The sequence below is a fragment of the Oryzias latipes genome, chromosome 12, assembly GCF_053564925.1.
Source record: "Oryzias latipes strain Hd-rR chromosome 12, Olatipes_Hd-rR_3.1".
Classification (NCBI taxonomy): domain Eukaryota; kingdom Metazoa; phylum Chordata; class Actinopteri; order Beloniformes; family Adrianichthyidae; genus Oryzias; species Oryzias latipes.
Genome location: NC_136248.1, coordinates 20,062,302 through 20,089,914, shown reverse-complemented (window position 1 = coordinate 20,089,914; position 27,613 = coordinate 20,062,302). Strand labels below are relative to the sequence as shown.

At 36.1% G+C, this 27,613-nt stretch overlaps 2 protein-coding genes and 1 non-coding gene across 4 annotated transcripts; 1 reads left to right on the top strand and 2 right to left on the bottom strand.

Moving 5' to 3' along the window:
* Positions 1-658: 658 nt before the first annotated feature.
* ddx54 (DEAD (Asp-Glu-Ala-Asp) box polypeptide 54) lies at positions 659-8,092 on the bottom strand. The gene is made up of 20 exons (XM_004074767.5): positions 7,804-8,092; positions 7,112-7,238; positions 6,952-7,022; positions 6,685-6,873; positions 6,531-6,580; positions 6,407-6,448; positions 6,226-6,321; positions 6,029-6,150; positions 5,885-5,946; positions 5,610-5,741; positions 5,309-5,519; positions 5,101-5,232; positions 4,654-4,875; positions 3,728-3,801; positions 3,436-3,639; positions 2,005-2,150; positions 1,799-1,912; positions 1,598-1,708; positions 1,241-1,320; positions 659-1,157 (listed from the first exon to the last, which is right to left on the bottom strand). The coding sequence occupies exons 1-20, from the start codon at positions 7,921-7,923 to the stop codon at positions 904-906; spliced, it is 2,559 nt and encodes an 852-aa protein (XP_004074815.1). The 5' UTR covers positions 7,924-8,092; the 3' UTR covers positions 659-903.
* On the bottom strand, positions 7,613-7,684 carry trnac-gca (transfer RNA cysteine (anticodon GCA)). The gene has a single exon. It is a non-coding gene; the product is annotated as a tRNA-Cys (tRNA).
* Positions 8,093-17,597: 9,505 nt separating the features above from the next.
* On the top strand, positions 17,598-26,751 carry LOC144996645 (uncharacterized). 2 transcript variants are annotated; one of them, XM_078956291.1, is made up of 3 exons: positions 17,598-18,294; positions 24,362-24,502; positions 25,788-26,751. In XM_078956291.1, the coding sequence occupies exons 1-3, from the start codon at positions 18,225-18,227 to the stop codon at positions 25,973-25,975; spliced, it is 399 nt and encodes a 132-aa protein (XP_078812417.1). In that variant the 5' UTR covers positions 17,598-18,224; the 3' UTR covers positions 25,976-26,751. The 2 variants fall into 2 exon arrangements, with proteins under 2 accessions (XP_078812417.1, XP_078812418.1); XM_078956292.1 differs by lacking the exon at positions 17,598-18,294 and adding an exon at positions 19,703-19,820.
* Positions 26,752-27,613: the final 862 nt, after the last annotated feature.

Below are 27,613 nucleotides of genomic sequence, written 5' to 3'. Positions count from 1 at the left end.
CGTTCCATCCCATTTTGGTCAAATACTGTTTCTAATATATTAAAGCATCCTTTAAAACATAATTATCTTCTTTTCTTTCCTTGTCCTTGGATCGTAAAGATCCAGAATAAATTTGAGATTCATGTGCGAGGTTTGTAATGTTTTCAAAATAATATAGTTTCAAGACTGATGTGATGAGTCAAAATTGAGTCTTAGCGATTGCTTTAAACTGAAAAAATGAAATAAACAGAAAGATTTATGCATGAAAAAAATGGAGGCTTTTCACATTTCAGCTTTGAAAATTCAAACATCTTAGTTAAAAATTTGTCCTGATTGGGTTGGGTGACTTCATAATTGCAGGTTAACAGAAATTGACTGTTACACTGACGTACACGACGACAATGAAAAATCTTCTCTTCCCACGAACACCAAATGCTTCTTTACAACACTTAACACTTTCAATATCCTGATTTTTTTTCTGTTGTTTTTTTTATTTTTTTTGGTAACCAATAAGCTCTTCTTTGTTTCCTGCAGTGATATTCTTAGCTGCATCATATCACAGAGAACCTAAGAGGCCTGGTTTTAAAGACTGTGATGGATAAGACTGCTTTAGTTTAGCCATCATTAACATCCTGAGCTTTTTAGCAACTAATGTTAATGAAACCTGAAAACACAAGAAGCCAAGTAAATACTTTATTCAATATAAAGGGCAATGACACACTTGATTTTTTTCTAATTAAGGGTTTTATGTAGCGATCCAGTAATTAACAGAACAGATGCTGTGTCAACATTTAAAAACATTCTGTCTGAGCTGCTGACACCAAAGGAGGCGTCAAAATGAAAGGATGAAATGCACTTTTACAGTCCAAAACGCTGTCTTCACCACAGCTTCTCCTGTAACCTAAAGATTGTCATCTGTCGCCCTCACAGTCTCTTCTTCAGCTTGCCCTTCTTTTGGCTGCCCCGACCAAAGCCTGCCTTCTTCACCTCTCCGACCCACTTCTTGTTCTTAGCGCGGATTTTTTTCATCCCACCGCCCTGCAAGAACTTCTGCTTGTCTTTGATTTTGCGCTGCTTTAGGATCTGAGCACTTGTTTTTAGCTCTGAGCGTACTCTGCGACCTCCTGATCCTGCAGAGGTCCTGCGAGAGGTCGGTCCCCGGCGACCTCGGCCGCGACCTAAAAGAATGACAAAAAGTAGTAGCAAAAATAATGCAATTTCATGGTGTTTAGTGGCGTTCTGCATGTTGACAGGTTGGTACCTCCAGCTCCTCCTCCTGTTTCTCCCTCTGATCCAGAATCTGCATCATCCACCTTGTACTTTTTCTTCCACTCTTCATAACTGACAGGTCGTTAAGTGATAAACTCAATATTACAGCCAAAATTGTTGCTATAATTTAGCAGTGATCCAGTAAGAAATACGTTTTAAATGTAACGCTATAATTTGATCAAATCAGAAAATTGTTGCTTCTTTATCAAGTGCTTTGATGAATTTTGCACAAAACTGTCCAGTTCAATAGGTTTTCATCTTGTTTTTATTCTCTCTTTCAAAGTTTTATGTGTATAAAGATCTAAATAAAACAAAAGAAACACATATATTGATTTTGCTGAAAGGATACAAGTTCTTCCTGTTCTTCTTGTTAACAACGACTCTGTTGTTCTCAGTCTTAATTTTCTTCTTGTGGTCCTCTTTTCTTGTTTCTGTTACAAAGCGCTTCCGCTTCCGGTCCCTATGACAGAATAGTTGTTTTTGTAATTATACGATTGATTCCTAAAAAAAACAACACAGAAACAAAAACTCTAGTAGAGGGATCTCTTACCATTTCATTATTTTTTTGTGCTGGTTTAACTGGTTACTGTCATCTCCCATAAGGTCCAGAACAGCAGAGGAAGCCTGTTGCTCAAAGTTACTGCCCTCTCCACCGAGGCTTAAGCTGAGGACACAAAGACCGCATCATTGTTGATTAAAAGAAACTCTCCATATTTTTTATAAAAATAAAAAATAAAAATAAACATTTTTTCACACCCTTTCTCAGAGTTGAAGTCTTTCGGTCTGTAAGGGATGTAATACTCTTCATCTTTGCCCGTTTGCTTTCTTCTCTTGTTCTGCAGATGCTCTTCGTGTTTCTGTGGACCTTTTCTTTTCCCGCCTAAAACCTCAGAAAACACACCCTAAAGGAAATGACAAGAGATTTCTGTCATAAAGTCTAATGTGTTTAAACAAAAATGAGCCACAACAGGGTGAGCAAAATGCTGTTTGTGGTATTATACGTTTTAGCACATAATTAATCTGATAAAAGTTTTAAGCAACAAAAAATAAAGCATAAATAATAGCAGGGAATACAAAATGCAGCAAAACAAAGAGACTTTGCATGTGAAAAAGATTTTGCATTTGGGTTTAAAGCAAAAAGCTTTACAGAAACCTTTTCTGGTACTACATGGCCTGTTTAAAAATATATTTTATTAAAAAAAAAAAAAAAGAGAAATCATAACACCGGAACCTTTAAATTATGCTGTGTTTGTGCCAAAGATTTTTTTTTCATTTGGGTTACTTTTTCCCCTTTTACCTTTATATCAAAGCTCCTACTAGAGCTAAAATATGAATAATACTAGGACTAAATAGATGCTAAATCTAATATTTGATTTTTCTCCACCTCATCAGACCAATCCTGTCACAAATATTTGTGCCAAATGTTTTAAACTGAATATACACAATAAGATTGCACAGTTAAAAGCGAGTCTACTAATGCACTCAAGAATCCAAGAATAGGTATAAAACATAAAAACAGTTGTCAAGCAGCATCTTGTTGTGCATCAAAATGTATGTTTTTTTAAAGCCATTTTTTAAATGATAATATTTAAGAATCATTTAAATGTATAAGAACACGTTTGTGTTTTTTTTCTCTCATTGAAAAATGAATACATAAATAAAACACCAACTTCTCCTTTTTGAGTCGCCTTTGTGCCAGTTAGGAACAATGACCAAAATGCTGTCAATTATAAAGTAGGCTGTACTGCCACCTGCTGGTCAAAAGAGGAAATCTAGTCATCTCCCATTGTCTGGGGATTACAAGCATTTTTACGGACTTGTGTCCAATGTTGATACAGTTTTAAGCAAATAAATGACATGAAAAATGGTTGGAAAATAAAACTTATTCTGAAAGGAATTAAATGGACATGATACCAAGAGTGCTGTTTTAAAAAAAGTGCATTCATTAAAAAAAACAGTATCATATATTCATTTCCTACATTTTCAAGACCATAGAATCAACATTTGAACAAAACTCCAACTTCTCCATCAAACATGACACTTATTTCTAATCACACATAAACTGACTAGACAAACAGTGTTTACTAGATTTAGGTAGGATTTTTGTTTGCATGATGCTCTATAATCTGAATTGTTTGAATATATTGACATCGAGGCCTTTTTTTGCCCTATCAAGTGTTTTTTTACCTTCAGATCTTCCTCCTCCTCGTCTGCTCCCTGTGTAGAGTCGCCATTATTAGCAGAGGCGACGACCAGCTGCGGCTTGTTCTCTGCAGCCAGATCCTCTTTCCGTTTGCTGAATTTGTCCATCAAAGGTGTGTCTTTGGAGCGTTTCGCTCGCATCACCTCACTGGCAGTTGTCTTACTGTTCGAGTTGATTTCAAAGATGGTCTAAGTGAGAAAAGAAAAAAAAAATGATTTAAACAACGCCAATTGCAGGTTGGAAAATCAGTGAAAAAAATGTTGGATGTTCCCTCACTGATTTAGATTTGTAGCCTTTGATAGCATCGACTATTTGAAGACGCTCGAGTTCCATTTTCTCCAGACCACAACCTGAAAGAATAAATATAAATCTGAGTTTCTGACAAAGAATTCTGATATATTTGTCATTTTTAACTATTTTTTTAGGGCTCATATAAATGTATTTGTCTTTATAGCTAAATATTTAACAATATTATGTATTTACAATAGATATGGTCTTAAGAAGTTTCTTCAAGAAGACATTTTGACCACTTAATATAATGAAATTTCAGCGGGGTAAATTGACAACATTCACTTGAGGAACAGTGTGTTTATGTGAAGAAGCAAAACAAGAACATGGAATTATCAAGCTCTTACATATCTGGCTGTGAAAGAGGAGTTTCCTTTTGCACAAAACAGGGCTGCAGTGGACGCAGTTTGTTTTTTAAGAACAAAAACCGCTGGTTACATTTTGTTTGTTCAGGAATTTAAATAAAGCTTAAATAAAGCTTCATGAACTGAAGTCTTGGTGAATTCTACACCAGGAAGAGCTGCCAAGAGTGCTCTTTAGGGAATAAATGTACTTTTTACCTAGAGTCAAAAATAAGCACAAATAACATAATATAGATGTGTAACAAGAGATGGAGTGAAATACTTTCACCTGGAAAACAATTCATGGTTTTACGTGAAAATATTTTCCCTCTTCTGTCTGAGTTTCTGTCCATGGAGAAGATAGTTGGTCCCACCTTTAATCGACAAGCCAATTCAAAACCGCCATGCAAAGACAGATGTTCAGTTTAGTATTTTTTTAAAAGCTTAGTCCTCTTCTCCGGCAAATTCTTAACTACTCATGTTAGGGTGAGATGTGAAAGGAACAACGGTTATGTGTATGTTGGTGCAAAAGTATATATAACCATAATCTTTAAATGGACTTTTTAAACAAACCGAGAAACGGATGAACAGCCATGCAGGACAGATCCAGGTTTTTGACTCGTCTGATGGACTCTGCAGAGGGGTTGGGCCTCGACTTGAGGTACTGCTTGTATGCGTTCTCCGAGACACGATGCAGATTCTGTAGGTCCAGGGAGTTTTCATGAGCTGTGATCAGATTGGAACCTTCATCGTCCAGAATGTTCTGAGGGACTCTGCCAAGCACGCCATCACACTCTGGAAAATCGTTACAAGAGACGTGATTATTTGAGTAATTCATGTCTTCACGTCTCGGGACTACAGCAAAGGTTCAATATTGATTTGATTTTTGATTTTAAATGGTTTATTTCAAGCAATCAAATAAGAATAATACACAAAAAACATTACAATCACCAGTTATGCATTCATACAATGACGTATCAAACTTAGGATAATTAGACATAAAATAAGGTCAATGTTTACCTTGTGTGTGGTCAAGTGTAGCAAACTGCACAGGCCTTCCAAGAAAAAGATGGAGGTCATAGAGAAAAGGCATCTCATCAGGACATATCAGGCTGTAGGTGGTGCCACTGCGACCAGCACGTCCCACACGACCTAACAGCAAAAAACAATCCCTTTAATTCAAGCACTTCTCCCTCCTGGTCACAACTTTTTTGGAAAAACCACTCACCGACTCTATGCAAGAAGAGCTTGGGCTTGGATGGGAAGTTGTAGTTGATGACGATGTCCAGCATGGGTATGTCTATACCACGAGCAGCAACATCTGTCACGATCAACACCATAGCTTTCCGGTGCACAAATTTACCAATATTGATCTTCCTGGCAGTTTGATCAAGAGCACTGTAGATGTAGGCGCACTCGATGCCTTCTGAAGATAGCAACTAGAGAGAAAGAGCAGATTGTTTCAAAACAAAGCGTCCCTCTGACGTCAGAGCTTAACCTCCAAACTCAGGTGGAGTCATCCATCTCACCTCTCTGAGGTACTCAACATGATGCTTGGTGGCCACAAAGACTACCGTTTGTTCCTGGGGTTTTGCCACATTTTTCAAGAGGTGTAGCAGCATTGCGGGTTTGTCGTCCACACGCAAGTGAAAAAAGGAGAGCTGTTGGGGGGGGGGGGGGGGGGGGAAGAGGAAAACGTTTGAACCTCAGCTTTAAAGTCACTTGTGTCCTGCTAAAAGATAAAACATTAAGAAGAAAAAATATCTGGTTTGAGCTTAAGTTGACACAAGTAATTTCTCTTTACCTTGATTTGGTCGCTGAGCTTAGAATCCACATCCAAACGAATCAGGACCGGTTCTGTCAACCCTGTCAAAAATGTTTATGTCATTAGCCTCGAAGGGAAAAAGCGCTTCATGAAGAAAAGAGACTTCAGTTGTGTTGATCTCACCAGCTCTGGCAAATTCCACCAACAGTTTGGGGAGAGTAGCAGAGAACAGGAGAGTCTGCCTGGTGTCTGGGAGTCTCTGAATGATCTCCTGAAGCTGTTCGGCAAAACCCATTTCAAACAGCCTAAGCGGAGGAAGGAGTCTATGAGACGAGCTCCATCGAAAACCACAGTATGACACGTAGAGAACAACGCCTTACCGATCAGCTTCATCGAAGACCACATACTCCACGCTGTGCAGCTTCAGGTTCATTTCCTTTACCACGTGCATGAGACGACCAGGAGTACCAATGATTCTGACGTAATCATTACATTTTCATTAGATTACATAGCTCGTGGATGAAAAAGAACAACACTTGAGTAAAGCTAAAAAACACTCACATGTCAGGATTTTCATGAAGAGCAGCAAATTGATCCTCCATTCTGGAAAACAGCAGGCAGAGAGCTTCATCAAAGAGTTGAAACAGCATAAATTCAGAGTAAACAAAAAAAAAAAAAAACTTACCTGTCTCCACCCAGAATCAAAGCAGTCTTGAGGCCAGCAAACTTTCCCAACTGAGACACCCGAAACAAAGAAAAAAGAGGAAAACCCACAGTTGCAGTTGTACAGCAACAAGTGATGCTTATAACCTAAAAGCAAACATTTAGGGTGGGCAAACCTCTTTCGTGAACTTCATCGTCTGTAGGGCCAACTCCCTGGTAGGGGACATAATGAGGGCCCTGGCTCCTGCTGAGGCTTGAGGGGCCTTCAGTTTTTCAAACATGGGCACAAGAAAGGCAGCAGTTTTCCCACTGCCTGTCCTAGCCATGGCTACCACATCCTTCCCATCCAAAATCACCGGGATAGTCTGAGGTGGTGAAAGAGTTCAAATCGATGCCCAACAACATCATACATCTAAAAATAATTTCTAACAGCACACACTTACCTTTCTTTGAATGGGTGTAGGAACTTTGTAACCTTTTTTCATGACACCTTTATAAACAGGATAGCTCAGGCCTGAAAACAAGTATGGGTATCAGGGTATTATAATAATAGTGTTTAAAAAATAAATAAAGAGACATTTCAGGAAGAGTTAAAACACTTACCCATGGACTGAAAGCCCCCAGATTTCTTTTTCTTCTTGTTCTGGGCTCTAACCAGCTCCCTGGTGTCCGGCTCCACATCTGATGTGCAGTCTGCAGTAGACGGGAACCGCAGCAGCTTCCTCCCAGGCTGTGAGAAAGAAAAAAATGAAGTCCAGCCTAGAATGTAACTATGATGGTAAGATACACTTTTACTGATATAATCACAAGTTTGGACAATGAAATCAACTAACAAAGAACAAAAACTTTTTTTAAATTGAGTATAAAGTTATATTTTGGGTTTTTAGTTGTGACTTTGTGTGTGTCAACAACACTTTATCAACAACAACAACAACAAAGGCTTCAACTGTCTGTCACTGGTAGTACAGTATTGAGCAACTATTTTGTCCAAAATTTAGCGATTGTCATCAATAACCACAAAATTAATTTAATGTAATCATCAGCTACTGTATAACATCATTAAAGAAAAAGAATTAACAAAAAAAAGCAAGGATAAAAAAAATAAGGGGGCATCCGGATTTGAACCGGAGACCTCTTGATCTGCAGTCAAATGCTCTACCACTGAGCTATACCCCCTGATGGCTACATTCGTAACCGTGTGCTTTTTGTATATACCCACATCCAAACTTCTTCGTTTTAAATGATACTGTTGATGGATATATTGTATGAAAACGTGAGAATATTATAGTCCTTACAGATTCATCGTCTTTAACTTCAGCTGCCAGCTCGAAGTCTCCGTCAGATTCAGACTCCGGTTCTCTGTTAGCTGGATGGTGTCTCTTTTTCTTCGTAAGTTTCTTCTTTCGCTGAGCCATTTTTTCGTTTTACTGTCGTTTTCTTCGGCAGCGTGATACTGGGGGTTTACCACTACGAGATAACAAGGCAGAATACACAAAACTTCATCTAAATTCAACGCAACTCAGCCCGCAGACATGTTGTAAACACGTGGGAATGTCTTCTTCGCTGCTGCCTTGTGTCGAATGCGATTACCAACTCTGCCCCCTGGCGTCGAAGAGTTTTATTTTTTATTTTTTATTTAAGGTAGCAGTCTACATACTATAATAAAATAACACTTGAGTACCATGTACAGTGCAGACCAAATACTTGGACACACCTTTCATTCAAAGAGTTTTCTTTATTTTCATGACCATGAAAACTGTAGATTCACACTGAAGGCATTAAAACTATGAATGAAGACATGTGGAATTGTATACAGTAAACCCTTGTTTTATGCGGGGGTTACGTTCCAAAAAGAACCCGTGATAGGCAAAATCCGTGAAGTAGAAACCTTTGTTTTTTCTTACAATTAATATACAATTAAATACTCTATTATACATTGAAAAGAAAGAACGGACCATTTTACAGGCTCAAGCATTTGTTTCACAAATAAAAGTACTTTTGGAAACGTTTTTTTAACAAATATCTTCTGTACTGTACTGTCTAATAAAAACAATTTTAATCATCCATGTGAACAGAAGGCTTCAAATCGCGGAGATTAGCCCCGCCCACCGCGACCCGAGTAATTGGATTAAACAGGAGAAAATTTAAAATGATTATGAAAAAATACAAAGTACAGTGGGACAAATAGTGACTCAGGTGTATTTCACTGCTCTTCAGACTGAACTGATGCATCCTGACTCCTCTCTGCAGTTTTCTTCTTCTGAAGCCCGCGGTGCAGCTGTGTTTGTTCGGGAGAAGAACATAGTGATTGACAGTTGTTGTCGCTCTTTTTTTCTATGGGTTTTAGAGAAACTCGAAAAAAAAAACTGAACGATTTGCACGTACATAATGTTAATTTGGCAAGCTGTTTTACGTACGTGTACATATTAAACTGCAACGTTATTGACGCACAGTTAGAGAAGAAGCGAAGTGACTTTTGAACCAATCAGAACGCAGAACACAATGCACGATGCAAACCCGTGAAGTAGCGAAACCGTGAAAAGTAAACCGCGTTATAGCAAGGGATCACTGTACATGAAAAAAAAGTGTGAAAAAATATGTCATATTCTAGGTTCTTCAAAGTAGCCACATTTTGCTTTGATTATTGTTTTGCACACTTTTGGAATTCTCTTGATGAGCTTCAAGAGGTAGTCACCTGAAATGGTCTTCCAACAGTCTTGAAGGAGTTCCCAGAGATGCTAAGCACTTGATGGCCCTTTTGCCTTCACTCTGCGGTCCAGCTCACCCCAAACCATCTCCATTGGGTTCAGGTCCGGTGTCTGTGGAGGCCAGGTCATCTGGTGCAGCACCCCATCACTCTCCTTCTTAGTCAAATAGCCCTTACACAGCCTGGAGGTGTCTTTGGGGTCATTGTCCTGTTAAAAAATAAATGATGGTCCAACTAAACGCAAACCGGATGGAATATCATGCCGCTGCAAGATGCTGTGGTAGCCATGCTGGTTCAGTATGCCTTCAAGTTTGAATAAATCCCTTACAGTGTCACCCCCACACCATCACACCTCCTCCTCCATGCTTCACGGTGGGAATCGGGCACGTAGAGTCCATCCGTTCACGTTTTCTGCATCGCACAAAGACATGGTGGTTGGAACCAAAAATCTCAAATTTGGACTTATCAGAACAAAGCACAGATTTCCACTGGTCTAATGTCCAGTCCTTGTGTTCTTTAGCCCAAACGAGTCTCTTCTGCTTGTTGCCTTTCTTTAGCAGTGGTTTCCTAGCAGATATTCTACCATGAAGGCCTGATTCATACAGTCTCCTTTTAACAGTTGTTGGAGAGATGTGTCTGCTGCTAGAACTCTATGTGCCATTGACCTGCTCTCTAATCTGAGCTGATGTTAACCTGCCATTTCTGAGGCTGGTGACCCAGATGAACTTATCCTCCGCAGCAGAGGTGACTCTTGGTCTTCCTTTCCTGGGGCGGTCCGCATGTGAGCCAGTTTCTTTGTAGCGCTTGATGGCTTTTGTGACTGCACTTGGGGACACTAGTTTTTCTTGGCATAATACAAATTCTAACCGTCTCTTCAGTAGAACTTTCAGCTGTGTGTCCACCTGACTTCTGCACAACACAACTGATGGTCCCAACCCCATTTATAAGGCAAGAAATCACACTTATTAAACCTGACAGGGCACACCTGTGAAGTGAAAAACATTTCAGGTGACTGTTAAGGAATCTCAAAAGTAACAAATGCATATTTAAAATGTATACTACATTCACACTTAGCACCAAAAAATAGTATTTTAAATCTTTGTTAATTCTTTGACTCTCATGCTGAGATGGGAAGACAATGTTTTAAAAAGTGATAAAAAGATTTAGATTTTATAACAGGTACTAAAACAAATCCCTCTTCTCAGAGAAACAGCTACATTTAGCCATTCAGTGCAGCTAAACAAGATTTTCATCCGTCACTATTCCTCTGAGGATTCAAACTAGGGCTCTCCTTGTATTTAAAACTGATCTTTTGAGAAACGCTCATGTGAACAGCTTTATATTAAAATCGGTGTTACACAATCTGAGTCTGGTCTGACGGGGATATGAAATGAGATTAAATCAGAGTATTTTTCTTGTGTTTTCATTCTGGCAAATCCTGAAATAGTTCAGAATAAGTACTTTAGTGACTGATGTTTCTCGGAAGTTTCGTCTAATCTATGCTTAGCTTCTGTTGAATGTTATTTTTGCTTTTTTCGGACATCCGTTGTTGTGTCATAAAAACAGGAAACCAAAAACCGTCCTAATCTCTGCCCTACTTATTTGACAGAAATGTATTCAACAGATTGATTATTAAAGTCAATGGGCAAAGAATTACAAAGAGAAATTTTGCTTTAAAACATTTAAGAAGAAAATTCAAATATTTCTTGAAATCCCTTAATTTCTGGACACAAACATTAATAACAGTCAGGGAAAGCACAGATTTACAGTAAATATTTCTCTTTACAGCAGTAGAAGAAGCTCAGCAGAATTTTAATTCAAATTTTCTGAATAAACCTGACACAGAGTCAGTCTTGTCAGAGAAACTGAGAGTGCTGCAGGAATTATTGGCAAAAAACCTGTGCAGTAAGTCAGCTGTTTGTCATTGCAGGCCATTTAAGTGATAAGGCTTGAAGGATTAAGATATGTCACACGTAGCAATGAGAAGGTCACGCTAGATTAATCAAGTCATTCAAATGAACCAGCTGGTGGCGTCAGTGTGTTCCCCGGACAGCCTCCACAGCTACTGTGTCCTGTCAGCTCCAAGCTCAAACAATGTGGTTTGAGCTATTTCTTTTAGATGTTGCTTTTCTAAATTTTTTCCAGACAAAGATTTTCAGATTTTTTTTCGTTATTACTTTGTGTTACATAATGAAATTTGAGAATTACCTGGGGACATTTTTTCTGATTTTTTTCTTTTTAAATGGGAACTGTAAGGAGTGCAGAGTGGTGCAAAAAAGCTACTCAATTGTAAATTGATCTTTTGTTTTGGTTATGATGAAGCTACTTGGATGAGCAGTGAAACGTCTTCTGGATGGAGCTTTTTAAGTTCAGCTGACCAAAAACAAAAATTTTGCTCTACGTTGCTATAAATCTGTTTGTAGAGGTTGTCAAAATATTAATTAAAAAAGAAAACACTGACTAGAAAAATTGTCTAAAGTCACTAAGGCTTCATTTATCACTCATGAATGTTGGAGCATACACAAATTATTAGCTGTATTTTGATGATTCAGTAAAATTAATATTTAATTTTTAAATTTACACACCAAAACCAACTTTTTTTGGTTATAACAACATATTAGTATAACTGGCTATTGAAACTAAATGAAGGTGAAACTTTTACTGTCAAAATGATAGATCCCAACATAAAAAAATAACAGAGAAACTGTTTTCTAATAACACAAGTTACTAAAGTTAACTTTATAAAGAAACAAATCCCTGGAATTGTTTAATCAGAATAGGTTTTTGATAAATTTCACGTTATCAGTTAATCATCACGTTATCACGTTTCCGTTAATCTCTCCTGAGATTAACTGGCCATCAGTCCAGGATCTGCCTTGGATGTGCTGGAAATAGCTGGGAGAGGCTCCAGCGCCCTTGGCAGTAGAGTATAACAGGAGTATTTTATCACTGCATTAAAAATATGATTGGTCAAACTGATGTGGATGAGCCTTGGGACCAGCCGTACGGCACTTGTCTTTGAATTCTTTGTGGCCACAGAACCTTGAAGGATGAGGATGCCTTTCGCTGCACTTAATCAAAAGTAGGTCAAGCAGCCCTGAACACTGCTCCGCAAAGAAAAAAAGCTCATAGAGTAACAGCACAAGACATTCTCATTCCATGCCACAATTTCTATTTTTATTTTAACATGTGTCCAAACAGAATCTACTGTCAGTTACTCCAGAACAAATGTCTGAATCTGGTCTCCTGACGTCATCTTACAGAAATATTTGTGTTTTCTTTTCAAATTCTGATGATTGTCTGTTGGTTGTCATTTCATTACTAGATGGTAATTAGTATCTTATATCTTTTATCATAATTAATTTGTTATTCTTTTTGCCATTCATGTGATCTTTGATCTTGTTACAATGGGGAATATTCCAACTGTTATCAACCATTCAATAGAAATTTCTTAGCCAGGTTGATAGATCATCACTGGATAACATCACTACTTTATTATTTGTGGGTGACCTTAAAGACATGACGACCACAAACTCTCTATCAGTCTCCCTACCGCTTCTAAAACTTTCAATAATTATTATTGTCAGTAATATTACTCTCATTCTTTTTAACCTATTGACTTTCTAAAAGATGAAGTGATTTCAATTGTGCAGTAAGAAACTACTAAGGGAGCTCTCATCTCTTTAATCTAGTCTTTTAAGCCTTCTAAAGCTCAGATTGGTCGGTAGGCATATAGAAAAACACGGATGTCATATATGTTGACTATTTGAACAGATGGACTAACTCTGTGATGTCGTATTCAAGCAGAAGGGCTGTAGGTGTAGAAAGTGATAGAAAAACAACTCTGCCTCCAAAACACTTCAGGAAATAATTTTTTCTTTGTGAGAAATTGGTAATTATTTTCAGCTCGACATCAGGTTACTGTTAATCTCTTAAGTGCTTAAAAATGTTCAAGGTCAGCTGTCCCACATTTGAAATCATAAAATGTCTTTTCATCTTGTCATTGACAGAAATCCTTTCCATTTTTTAAATTCTTTGTGCATAGAAATGCATCTGAAAATGATGAAATTGAGCTACTAATGGCAATTTTAAAGCAGAAATGTACCATGCTTACTTTAATATGTTGTTTGTCCCTTTAAACCGAAGCTTTACTGTACCAGACACACGCATAGGTAACCAAATCCAGAATAAATTCCACAGATTAAAAAATAGAAAAAAGAAAAACATCAATACACATGCATGATAAAAAGGTTTTGTTTGAACCAAATAAAAACAAAATAGTAATATTGCCAAATTATAATACCTGCAAAATCCATATCCTCCTGATACCAGAGGGGGAAAAAATGTCCAGTCAAAATTTTTGAAATCCACCAAAAACTACAATTCCCAGAGCCCCACACATGAAAAACTCCAAATGTCCTCTGTAGATAAGAATTAATTCTGTAGAATGCAGTGTTTGGGAGATATTCAGGTTTAGAAAAGTATCTACTGAGGGCAACTATGACATGATGCTGCCATTTTGTCTGCATTATGTTGTCATTTCCTTACTTCCACTTCACACAAATCCTCTCAGGATGTTAATAGTCAATCTGAGACAAATTTTTATTTGTTTTAAACCATCGGGAGCCTTTCTAAATATTTTCTGCGTTTTAAGTTTTATTTTAATTTCCGTAATCATCACCATTTAACTGTAGCCTGTCAAGTTAGGGTCAAATCTATTTCTAGCAATAACTATCACATTATTATATCATCTGGACTCTTTTTTTTTTTTTTTAACCTTATGTTGTGTAGTTTACCAAATACTACTGAGTTAAAGGATGCAGAGTGAAAGTCATTAGGGAAACAGCTGTCGGCATGTCTCAGGTTGGAGTTTCATAAAGTGCTTAACAGATGCTGTCTGCAAGATTTGACCAGTGAGGGGAATGCTCAAATTAAGAGATTATTTCGCTGATGGTTTGTGAATATATACGTTGTCAAACGAGGCTAGCCGCTAAAGATTTTTCCATCATATCTGTGTCCATTAATTTATACATCAGCTGCTCTTCGAAAAGATGTCCCTGGGTTTAAAAGCCCTTTTAAAAATAGCCCAAACATTCAATTAGTATTGCAAATGTACTGTAACATGTCAGGCAGAGAAGTCCCTCCAGCGACCCTTCAAATGCTGTCTAGATATTTCATGCCAGGCTTCTGTACATCCAAAGGGCAAATTAATCTCTGAAATCTGATAATGGCTTCTCAAACTAATTTTAACGGCTGCATGGAAGGAAATGTCAGTGTGGGAGTTTTATTTTAACGTCCACACTAGAAATGAGATAAAAGAATTGAAGCAAAGAATGAATTATTAAATAAAATAAAATAAATACTTTTTATGTCTATTATGTTCTAAACCTCCAAACCAACAGCTACCATGTTATACAGTATTGTGTATCACCTAACAAATGGCACAGGTCAAAGCCTGGGGAGGCTCGCCTCTGTAGATGTGAGAATGCTACACCTCATGACAGCAGCAGATGGAGTCAAAGCCCTGGGTTTCATCCTGAGGCTCCTGGGCACAGAGACAGAGCAGCCGAGCACAAAATATGGGGCCACTGATTGGATCATGCCACAAAATGATGCCTAAGGCTGATAAGAGGCTGCAAAGTTGTGTCTACATGGTTCCAAGATTATGTTACATTGTTCTTAGACTCGTCGAAATGCAATTTTTTACATTAAAACAGAAGTTGTAATCTTAATGAATATAGTCTATAGAGCTGTAACAAAACAATAATACTGTGACCAACTCTGAAAATGTCCAGTTTGTGTATCAGAAATGGCAAAAAATAAGTATTTTGTTGTTATCAATGCACTAACACAATGGCACTTGTTTAATTAATGTCCAATGTGACATCAATATATATAAATCTTTAAATGAAAAATGAAGAGGAATGTATTCTATGGAGGAATGCAGCCAAATTCAAAAGAGCTTACATTTCTGCCAAAGGCCCTTAGCCTCTTGCTTGGATGTCTCTTTTGCTGTATAAGTATTGCCCGGCTTTGCACTCGCCTTCAGTGTGAAACTGCAGAGCCCCGTGTATTCAGTCAAACTCCCAATTACTTCATATTCTGGGCGCTAAAAGGCATTTTCCCCTCAAGACTCTGACAGTTAATCTCACACCAAGTGTCATTATTAAGGCGATGATGATGAGATTTGTGACAAATGTACAAAGGCTGTCCCCCCCCTATTAACTGGTTTAAGCATTTCAAACTTACTTTGCTAGGTTTTTAATGCTGAAAAAAAACAACCCACAGGATTTCCAGTTGTGTTGCTAAGTAACATGGGTAAAAAAAAAAAGATAAAAAAAGAAACAGGTTACTGCTCATTAACACTGCACAGATTCCCTGTGGTGAGTGGTTAGGACTTTTGGTCATCTGTAAATGTATCTTAATTTATATTTAAAAACAGGGTTTCTCCCTGAAACATGGACCAATGAGCAGAAGGAAGTTGGATTTTATTCTTTCCTTCTTGTTTGTTTTTTGTCTCTGCTTGCACAGCCTCTGGCTCCCATCCTCTGCTCACTTCTTAATTGCAATTTCATCAAGAATTTAAAGCCATGTAGCCCCTCTCATTTTTGTCACTGTCACTCCAAACTAGCCACTGGCAGGGACTTCAAGGGTATTTAAGGCAGCTATTGTGCATTATGAGATAAGTCAGGAGCAGCTTGGGGAAGGCTCACTTTCTTCATTACAGTTCTACTGGACCCTTCTCCCCCACTCCAACCCTGCCCTCTCTGAGCCCATCCGTCCCTCACTCCCTCTTTCATGCTTTTATCACTTAAAGACTCCAGCAGCTGAGCAGAGTATAAATGAATAAAGCCAGTAAGATGGAGAAAGGGAAAAGGTCTGAAACTGCATGTGCGCATCAGCACTAGGACACTTACAAGGGCCATTCTTTCATGCTTCACAGCACCCAGTTCTGCTGTGTTGTTGCAAAAAAAAGAAAATTCCACATTATACATTCATTATGTCTGCTCAGAACAAATCACAATCTTGCAACGATGAGTTGTGAACGAGCAGCTAGAGAGGGAATTAGAGAGAAGAATGTTTGCATGCCATTTTCTCAAATAACGCAAAATTTTAAATTTACTTTCAGGGGAATATTTTATGATAGAGAAAGTAATCAGCATCTCTGCAACAACATTTAAAACACTGATTTTACTATTTTAAATTATAAATTACATATACAGATATTATGTTTGCGTATGAGCTTTGACATGAACACAGTTTTAGAAATTCTTTTAGACTTATCTTATGAATCCTTTTTAATTCATTTATGTCATAAAATTATAAAGAACATATCTTTTTTTAAACACCTAAGCCATAGTTTTCAGTGCCTTCATTTGTTATAGATAAAGAGGAAGCCTTAAGTGTGTAGGCTGGCCTTAATTTTTTTTAATTAAATAAATCCATCAGCTGAGCTGGGAGGGTTAAACATGCTTGCATTGAATGTGTGCCTCACACAAATAGCATACATTGCACATGGTTGCACTTTCACTCAGAAAAACAATGACTCATTGATAAAAGAAAAACAGAGTAAAGACAATGAAAACCCAGCTGAAACGTGGCACATGAATGTGTTTGTGCAAAAGATGCACAGCTATTTGATTAGTCATTCAGCGTGTTTCCATGCAGTTTTGTAGCTTGAATGGGCCTTCTAATTGGGCCGCTGCTCTTGTCCCTGTATGAAAGCCCAGGAAAATGGGGGAATCATGTTATTCTCAATGGACATCTGTATTGCCATGGGTCCATTCTTTCATTTGCAAGCCTTCTTATCACTGGCCACTTAAATATGAATATAACAATAATAATTTAAAATGTTGACATATGTAACAAGCCAACTGTTGCTGTTGTTTTTTCTCTTTCTCTACCAGCTTCTTCGGCTGCATTCAGGTGTAAGACAAATAAGAAGAGTGGGGTAAGGGGAAATAATCAGGAACATACTGGAAAAATATAGGTCTGACTGAACATGTAGACTGAGTATTTTTGTTCATGTCAAGTACAACAAGCCTAATGTTTTAACTTTAATTTGAATGTAAAAGAAAAAAGCCCCTGCAAATATGTCTTAATGGGAATGATAGCAGTCATTGGCAGTCATCTATCAGACAAGGCCATATGTTGCTTTGGGTAGGGATGGAATGAGGGCTTACCACAAAGCCTGCCTTATCCGCTGGCATTACAGTCTCTAAGAAAGGATTTAGTCTTTAATTCTTGATTAGATAGAATTTTCTCTCCTGTGCGAGAGTGTAGTGATACAGCAAGCACAGATAACCTGCTTTATTGGGAAAGTGTGTGTGTCTGTGTGTGTGTGTGTGTTTTCAAAGTCCCCTGGCATTGCTCCCACTTTGTGACACACATGCACACAGTCCTTCATACTCTCGAGCTTGAACCTCTGCTGTGCCATCCCATTTAGCGCCTGGGCTTTTAACACATTGTGATTGGGTTATTATTAGAAGCAATGGATTTTCAATTAGAATTTAATCCTGATTAAAGTTTTTGCACTTGCTGCAAAACCTTCACACTCGATACATCGTTTTTGTGTTTTTCCTCAAGAGGAGACAGGATTTTTTCCCTTTTTTGAAAAAAGAACCTAAAACTTGTTTTTGTTTTTTTATGTTTAAACCACAATAGCTTTTTTTGTCTCTGGATATGAGGATACTACTGAGGAAGACGTTTGTTTCTTCAGTTCCTTCACTCAATCGCCTTCCTCCCCTTTGCCTGACTGGCTGCTGACTGCCTAGTTCGGCTCCCTCTCTCACTGGAGTCTCACTGTCGCTTCATTCAAACAGTGTGTGAGCTTCGCTGAGCCAGAGGTGAAGGCAAAGAATCTGCAGGCTTTGCAAGTGGGCTTGCTAATTTTTTTTATTTTTTTTTTAAATCTTGTCTCGTTGTCTGCTGTTGTGGAATATAAATGTGAGAGAGGGGGAGATCGCCTTGAGCACAGACCACTGTGACTACTACTCCTGTGCTGCATCCATGACTTTGCATACCTGGTTTGTGTACGGGTTTGGATTTATCTTGGTTTGGACACTTTGCTTGGCAAAAGGTGAGTGGGATGTAGCCTAAACACTTTTTAGTACGTTTTGTTGCAACGAACAAGCTGCATGTGTGTGTTTGCGTGTGTGTTTCTGCACTTGGGTGCTCACACTACACACTAATGATATCACAGACATAATCTTCACTTGAAGAAAACTGAAGGGTTTTGCAAGAAATAAGAAAAAGCATTTTGGGAAAGATTGTTTGATGAAAAAGGGATTACAGATTGCAACTTCTGTGAAATAGTGTATTACTGAAGTTAAGGTGGAAAAGAAACATGTAAAAAAACAGCAGTAAAAAACAGAGTAGGACAATTTACTGAGCATCATTGACTTGTTTGGTCAAATCTGTTCCAACACTATCTTATACACAGACAAGGGTCACACTAAATTTCCCTACAGGACAATAACAATTGACCTGACACGGCTTGGCTTTAAGCTTTCCCATTAGTGGGTTGAAAAGAAAACGCTTTGAAGTTCAGTTGTCCCTTTAACTCACACAAAGATAATTATTGTTAAATGACGTTCACATGACCTTAAATCCTAACTGAAGACACAAATGTAAATCATGCTTCCATTTTAACATAAATTATTCTTTACTGATCAGCAGAAACAAAATTTGGAAATGTTTACAAAACAATGAGCACTCACATATGCCACACTGGTATATATTTAATGATTACATTTTTGTGTGTATTAAAAAGAAATAAATTATGGACATATTTCAACATTTGTCCACATGGTTATCAAATTAATGAATAAAAGAACATTGAAAAAAAGTATATAGTTTGCTTTATTTTTACTTTCCCTGTTTGACATCCTGGTGTCTGAGTAGTACAGTACGGAGCAGTCTTCTGACTATAGCCTGCTGTGTTCTGAGATGACTTGCATGAACTTAACTCTAATGATGAGCAAAATTGGATTTAGGTCACAACAGATTCAGAGTTAATCAACATTTTTAATGCATACTGGGAGAGGACCTGGCATAGGCTCGTAATAAATTGGACTGTATCATGGGAGATGGCTGCCTCTTTCATGTGGCCTCATTATGTTGACAAATGCTCACAGCAGGCAGCTTTTCAATGTTTCAGGAGTGGTGTGTGTGACATGCAAAATGGTGATTTGGTAAAACAGACTATTTGCAGGATGTAAATGACCATTTCACTGCTTTTCTATTTCCAGAACAAATACATCTTTATGATGAAAGACTGCCGTATTTATGGGAGCTTTTACTAACATCATGGGTAAAATGACACATTCCCTATAGGCTGGCATGCGCTCTGTGTCCCTGTAAGGCTTTACATTGATTCCAGCAGATTTCTAAAGTGATTTTTATAAGAGCATTTGCCCAGGATTAGTTTCCTCCTGAAAGCTCCATCAGAGATTTTGGTGGGCTATTTAACAGAGCAGAGGCGGCGAGAGGCTCCAGCTCGCTCTCCGCCCTCACACTGAGTCCCCCAGATAAAGAGGGAGGATTGGTTTCAGCCAAAGCTGATCTTCCATCTTATGAGAGGAGGCCTTCAGAGGACAAGCACAGGTGTGTGAGCAGACTGAATTCACAGACAATCCCTTTAAGCTGTGGTGGATTTGTTCTGGTTGGGTTTAGTCTTACTTTCTTAAAAAGAGTTTAACATTTGAGAAGTGAGACCATTGCACAGCAAAAGAGGTGAAGTGAAGATGAAGGGATTTTTTTGGAGCCCTTTGATTCCTTACAAAAATGTTTTGTCTGCTGGTACTTTTCATCAGCACGACCTCTTCTCTTAAAATTACTCACAGCCACCTTATCTTTGTATTTGTTCTTCGAGAGCTAGGTCACTTGTAGGAACTTAGATATTTCAACCATCCATTCTCATTGCTGTCGCTTTAACCATTCGCTAAAATGTAGGTGGCAAAAACTTGACTTTCAGATCACCAGCTGCATCTAGTGGACAAGCAGATTTTAATGTGGTGGGTTATCAAAGAACACAAATCCTCCTTGACAGGAGAAAATTATGACAAATATAATATAATATAATATAATATAATATAATATAATATAATATAATATAATATAATATAATATAATATAATATAATATAATATAATATAATATAATATAATATAATATAATATAATATAATATAATATAATATAATATATTAAAATATATTATAATATAATATGATATAATATAATATAATATAATATAATATAATATAATATAATATAATATAATATAATATAATATAATATAATATAATATAATATAATATAATATAATATAATATAATATAATATAATATAATATAATATAATATAATATAATATAATATAATATAATATAATATAATATAATATAATATAATATTATCTCCAGAGTTCTTACCACACTACAGCTCCCAGAAACCCCAGCATGCACTTACTGGATGCCACACATCAGACTGATTCATTCCATCAACCACAGCATACTTAAGCACTGCACTGAGTGAAGCTCAGTGTGAAGTGCTCTTTGTGGCACTCTGCCTTCCTCACCAAGCATTATAGTTAGACCTGATCTTCTGTCTCCTAATCATGTATCTGTCTCTGTTTGCGTGCCGCTTGCCCTGACTTTTGCCTGGATACTGAATACCCCTGTGTCTTCTCTGATGTTCTCATGCCTTATATTTACCCCTGCCTGACTGACCCTGCTTTAGCTTTGTTGATGTTTTGCTGAGATAATAAACCTGCTGCATTTGGATCCAGCCATCTGCTTGTTCTTGTGACAATAATATAATATAATATAATATAATATAATATAATATAATATAATATAATATAATATAATATAATATAATATAATATAATATAATATAATATAATATAATATAATATAATATAATATAATATAATATAATATAATATAATATAATATAATATAATATAATATAATATAATATAATATAATATAATATAATATAATATAATATAATATAATATAATATAATATAATACCATCCTGCACTACAGAGGATTTTTTCTTTTTATGGAAATAATTTAGGCTTATGGTGGGCAGCAGTTGACTTAGATGCATCAGACAACTACGGTGAGCCAGAAGGGTCACAACACAACACCGTAGACAACACTGTACCAGGAACTTATTCAACAATGGTAGTTAATATAGTACAGAGGATTTTTTTTCTTCATGAAAGCTAATTTTGGGCATTGCAGTGCAACTATTCAAATGAAGCTGAACAATGAAAGCTGAGGAATATTTCAATTTTAAGGATTTTCAAAAATTGTGTCATTTTTTTAGCCTTAACAGTGACAGCATTTGACTAACACACAGTCACAAACACTGACAAATACTGTTGGTTTTGCAATTTTTATTTTTATTTTTTGTAGAAGTGGTTACTACAAGAGAATAGTTAAAAATTCATGCTGACGTTTTATAACTATGATTTCAAAAGGAACGTTCTGTGATTAAACATGACCTTGACCTTGATAAATAACATTTCTACAAGGGTAAAGAAGGGTAAAGTTGTGAGCTATGAACAAATAGCTGTATGTGTCATAAGTCTAAAAGGGATTTCTTATCTCAAAATGTAATTTTGAAAACCTACAGAGACAATATCAGGTGCTGCCTAAAACAGAATTTGTGTTATTTAATGAGCCACACAGATACACCATAATATCACGGATCAGAGAGAAATTATCCTCATCTGTAACGTGTGACTCAATATCATACTATTCTACATTCTCTGTACTTCAGAAAGATAGAAAGACACCTCCATACACACATAAAGTAAAAGTATTAAGCAAAGTGTGGTGAAAAGTATTGAAGACATACATCATTTTACCTCCAAAGACATCCAAACTGGCTTTTCCATCAGAAAAAAAAATTACCGGATGATAACAGTGAAGCATGGAGGCAATCTTCAGATGTGACTCTAATTGTTTGTTGTCTCCAACAAAATAAGTTAAAAAAAACTGAAATCAGCCCACATAAGATAATAGGAACAGAATAAGTAACTCAACTCATATGTTGTGCATCATATAGATTTGGTGAAAAAAATGAATACGGTGGCATCTAAAAAGCTGAACTTATTGGCCTTAATTTATTTTCTTAACCAAGTGAGAATAAAAATTACTGCAAAGTGATGAAATGCTTTCTATAAGCTTATTAAATTTAAAAATAAAAAAGCATCTCAATTTGTATGTGAGGATTTAGAACACCTCTCTTTTCCACAGAGAACTAAAATACAACAAAAACAAAAGAAAATATTTTCAGCGAGGAGCAGTCAGTGAAGTTTTTGATTCACAGATTGCAGACAAATGTGTTCTTTCTGTCTCAAACATAACAAAGGTGATGCAACAGTTCTGGCAATAAGATTGAAACAGAAACGTTCATTTAAATATGAAACAATGTTTTTAAACTCAATCCTTTTCTGGACCCACTTCTTCCAGAGCAGATTTTCTTAGAAATATCTTCTGAGCAAAAAGTTGTTCTAAACTAGGTTTCTTCTAAAATGACAAGATACTTAAAAAAGACATGTTTTAAGTAAAGTTAAACATAGAAATTAATACTTGTTTATTTTTTTCAATGACAACATTTAAAACGCAATCAAAGGAGTCAAGGATGTCTGAAGGAAAAAAAGCATATCTCAGTTTAATAACATCTCACAGATGATTTTTAAGAGTGGGAAATCAAATTGAAAATTATAAAAGCTTAAGATTGAGGACAGTTAAGAATTTTAAAGTACACTAAAAAAATTCAAGACTTAATATGAGACACATCCAAAGAAATTAACTAATATATCAACCGCTATTTGACTTTAGTTCATTATCACTATATTTTATGGATGTTATATTTAGTAATTAATTATTAAATACATAATAATTATAATTAATCTAACGTTACCTACATGTGAATTGTATGCATAACTGCAAAAATCTCTTTATGATTTTTTTTTTTCATTTTCAACAATTTTTCCTTGGTTTTGTTCTTATTTTAATCAACTCATCTCCTTATTTCTTTGATTTATCCAAGAGTTGTACTTGTACAATCAGTGCTTGAAATAAAGCAAATCGAATCAAATCATAGTACTTTAGTTTTTGTTTTTTGATTTTTTTGCTTGTTCTGACAGCCATTTGTCAAACAAAAATCCTCTATTCCATTGTCTTCTTGCATGTATCTCTGTTTTTCATGTTACAAGTAACTCAGCAGAAAATGTTGCAATAAATTGAGCAGAATTAATTAACTGGATAGTAAACGAAGTTGGGATGTTCATGTTACAATGAAAATATGTTTCTCTGTTACTGCGTTTATTCATGACCAAGACATTACTTTAGCACAACGATTTTAAAAGAACATAGCTTGAAAGTATTTGTGATTCAAGTTTTTAATAAAAAATAAACTTTTTTGTTAATTAAAACATTTTTCAACCATTTTATAAACAAGTCATATTGCAAATTGCTGCACAGGTGAACCAGCAAATAGAAATTTGTGATGCCATGCCCAAAACTGATACAATAAATAATAAATACACTAAAAGCCTGTAATAAATGGAACACAGGCAACAGAATGTTAACAGAAAAGTGCATCTATAGATCCACTCTGTTACATCAGTGAAGAAAAAATATTTTAAGAATTCATGAACACCACCTTTTTTTTCTGGTTGCTACCTTTTGATTTGTGTCTGAGAGGAGGGCATGAACATGCTATGTGATGGGGGAATGGATTTTAACATGATACACTCACAATTATCTACTGATATAAATATCTTTTTAAAAAATGGAAGACGTTAGGAGGTCTTCCAGCTATACATCTATAGGCCCTCCTTAAAATGCATTACAAAAGTGGTGGCCAAGGTCATACACTGATACTTTATTTGACTCTCCTGTAAAGAGGGGAGGAAGGTGATGGCACCTGCAGCTAACTTTATCTAGGTTGTTTGTTGTGCAAATATTTCCACCTGTGCTTATGTATCAATGCATTCCTACTACAAATCTATCTGAACAAAAAATGTCCTCCTTAAATTTCTTTAAAGTTTCACTTAGCATGCATGTTTTATGTAGAATTTTGGTCTTGTAATTGTGTATTTGTTTTTGTTTTCCTTACAGTGCAGGGACTTCAGTGCTATGGCTGCAACGTCATTCAGGGCCAGAGGTACGTGGACGTTGGCTGCTCCAACCCAGAGGTCATCACCTGCACCCACTCACATAAAGGCTTCAAACACCGATTCTGCATCAAAACAGAGAGCAGTGAGTCAACCTTTCATTACAGTGAGCTATGAGCAAATGTGTGCATAATCATTTCCAGTTTCTTAACTACAGTCACATTGAAAAGTCACTGGACCTCATCTAACTAGCTGTTTACATTTTCTCTCAATTTTTTTTTCTCTTGGTGATTTTATTATTAAATATTTCCCTGCCTGGAGGGTAGTTACATAACTTTAGCATGCTTTGCTAAGTAACTTAAAAATCATTCACTGATATTGAGGATAGGTCAAATAAAGGATGTGGAAATCCTCGACAGGAGGATGATGGCCAAATGAATGCATCCATGCAAGTGTGGGCACTCCAGATGTTACTGATGTCTCAAGGACCTGCGCCTGTTCAGGCACCTTTGCACATTTGTTCATTGAAACAGCAAACTCGGACAAGAACTTCTTGCCACACACATTTGGAAAAAAGAAAACCCTCAGTCCTAACATTGCTGCAGTGTAGCAATAATCTATTAATCTTCGTCTGTCTTTTTCTAACCCAAGCGGAACAAATATTAGTGAGTGCCACATAAGAAAAGTGTCCTTAAACCAGGAAAATACCATGATGTGTTTCTTTTGTAATAATCTGCTTTTAACTCATTATTTAAGATCTTAAAATAGGAAAAAACTTCTGTTATTACATGATAGTTAAAAATAAAACATGATCACACCTGGGAAGCAACATTTATTCCTATTTCTGGGCTAACTTCAGAAATTGGAAAAATAAAGTGTTTTATTAATTATTTTAAAAGCAGACTAATGAAATATACTTTATGTGTCGGACAAGATCACTCTGTGTTCAATTTAGATTTGGATAAACGACAACCAGCTTTGTAGGGGTGCCAGATTTATATTTGGCTTTTAGGGGATTATGTGTGCTAATAAAAAAAAAAGGTTATCCAAATGATATCACCATGGAAAAAAATACTTATTTCATATGGTGTGTTTATTGACATCTAAAGAAGCGAAACACAAAAAGATGTTCCCCCTTCAACGTGAATAAATATTGATTGAAATTCTTTGTTGTGACAGCAGCATGTAATAAAAGGAAGTCAGACTGTTCCTGGTGTCTGATGATATTTCTGTTCTTCAAGAGTATATATTTGACTACACTTTATTTCTACTGTGTGAGGTCCTAACATTTACAAACGTCTTCCTCATTATCCACTTGCAGAAATAGGTGCTTAGTTATGCTGTTTTACTGCTGAGCCAAACACCAGCTCATCACTCTCATCTGAATGACTGACTGCTTGACTAACTGTCTCTCCCATCTGTCCCTTCAGCGGCTCTGGGTATCGTCCTGACCAGTGGCTGTGCTACATCCAGACACTGCCAGCAACAAGAGCTGCCAGGGGTGCGAATCCACTGCTGTGACTCAGACCTATGTAACAGCACCCCTCTCTGGCATCCCAAAGCATTTCACTACATTTGCGCTCTGTTAAGCCTCCTGATACTGAGAGTGTGGTTGTGATCTGAGGTGGTGTAAGGACAAACATGACATCAGAGGACTCTTCTCAAAGTTTCCCATGTAAACGGTTGAATGAACGTGTTATTTAGTATGGAGTAAGTACCTAAAATAGGTTTTGTCACATTGTTGGTTTACAAGAAGAATCACAGTAAAAAAAATATTATAATAATTCTACTGAATTATTACAACTCTATTATTATTACTACTGAATAAAAAAACTTGCTGCATCTTCAGACAATATTGTGCACATCCACTTACACTAAAGTGACTTCACTATGGATTTTGGAGCATTTGGATGAGTTCATTCTTTCAATTCAATACAAGGCAGAACATAAATATAATAAAAGAAGCTTTATAAAGTCCCACAAACAACCCACTCCCTTCTGAGGAACACTTTGCTCACTTTTGCATTATTACAAATGTTATTTGATGCATTCACATCAATCATCACATATTTACTTTTGAAAAGGAAACATACCGGCATATATTTTTCAGTTATATGTGTTTTCAAGCCAAGCACTGCATGCAAAACTGTCTGTGAAATATTGTCTAGTGAAAGCATGTATTGGTGAAAATTTCTGTATTAAAATGTTTCGTATTTTTTAAAAGAAAATGTTTTCTTCTCATATTTTCTGATATGAAACATTGTATACATCTGTATAAAAGAAAAGTAATAGAAACCAACACTGAACTGCACTGCATTTTTTTTTATTTTTACATTTAAAAGAAATCTAAATATTACATGTACAATAAATTACTTTTATTTATTTATTCATTAATTTGAGTGTTTGTTTGTTTCTTTATTTATTGGCAGCAAAATTGCACTGGAGATATATAAATATAGCTATATGTTTAATAGAGATTAATACAATGTAAACTTGTATTAACTGGAAAAAAAATCTGTAAATGTTTGTTTGTTTTCAATTTTTGGCAGGATCCAGCAAACTGTTCAAAGCAATTTCACAAATCTTCAAGATTTATAAGGCCTTACTTGTCTAAACAAGCAACTGAAGATAACTTGATACTTTTGGAAACCAAAGCCTTCCCTTTGTGATGACTGCCACAGGTCATATATACACTATTAACTAATTACAACATTGTGTTACAAAATTATGTGAAACATTTTAAAAGAAATTAAACAATAACAAAAAATTCTGTGCTTTGCAGTAAATCAAAAGAAAATTCTAATATAGGCAAATGTTTAACGGTGTCCAAATACAGGTTAACCTGATTTTTTTCATTTTGTTACGGAGAAATCGTTGACAACTGTTTTTAATTCCTGTTTGTAAAAATAAAAATAAAAATGTATGTGAGACTCCTGACAATCTTTGTTCAATTAACAACTGTTTTCTTATCCAGGTGCATTAGCTAAATTACAATTTTATAAGACTGTTTTCAACTTCGGTCATTTCAGATTGGTTACATGGTGAACATAAAATTTAAAAAATCAGGCAAAAATGTATGAGGCGTTCTGAAAACTAAGTCTACTGGTAACCAGTGAAATCAACAACCTAATACAACAACGGAGTGAAAAAAAGCTAAACAAATTTGAAAATTTAACATGCACAATGATAAAAATGTTAAACATACCCAAAAAATATTAGAAGGTTTTTTAAATGAAATAAACTATCCAGCTTTTTC

Coding starts and splice junctions, on each gene's coding strand:
- ddx54 (XM_004074767.5), bottom strand. CDS start 7,923: ATGGCTCAGCGAAAGAAGAAACTTACGAAGAAAAAGAGACACCATCCA. Junction 5,742..5,884: donor AGCTCAGCGACCAAATCAAG/GTAAAGAGAAAT, acceptor CCCCCCCAACAG/CTCTCCTTTTTTCACTTGCG. Junction 2,151..3,435: donor AGGAGGAGGAAGATCTGAAG/GTAAAAAAACAC, acceptor CATTTCCTTTAG/GGTGTGTTTTCTGAGGTTTT.
- LOC144996645 (XM_078956291.1), top strand. CDS start 18,225: ATGACTTTGCATACCTGGTTTGTGTACGGGTTTGGATTTATCTTGGTT. Junction 18,295..24,361: donor GACACTTTGCTTGGCAAAAG/GTGAGTGGGATG, acceptor TTTTCCTTACAG/TGCAGGGACTTCAGTGCTAT. Junction 24,503..25,787: donor CTGCATCAAAACAGAGAGCA/GTGAGTCAACCT, acceptor CTGTCCCTTCAG/CGGCTCTGGGTATCGTCCTG.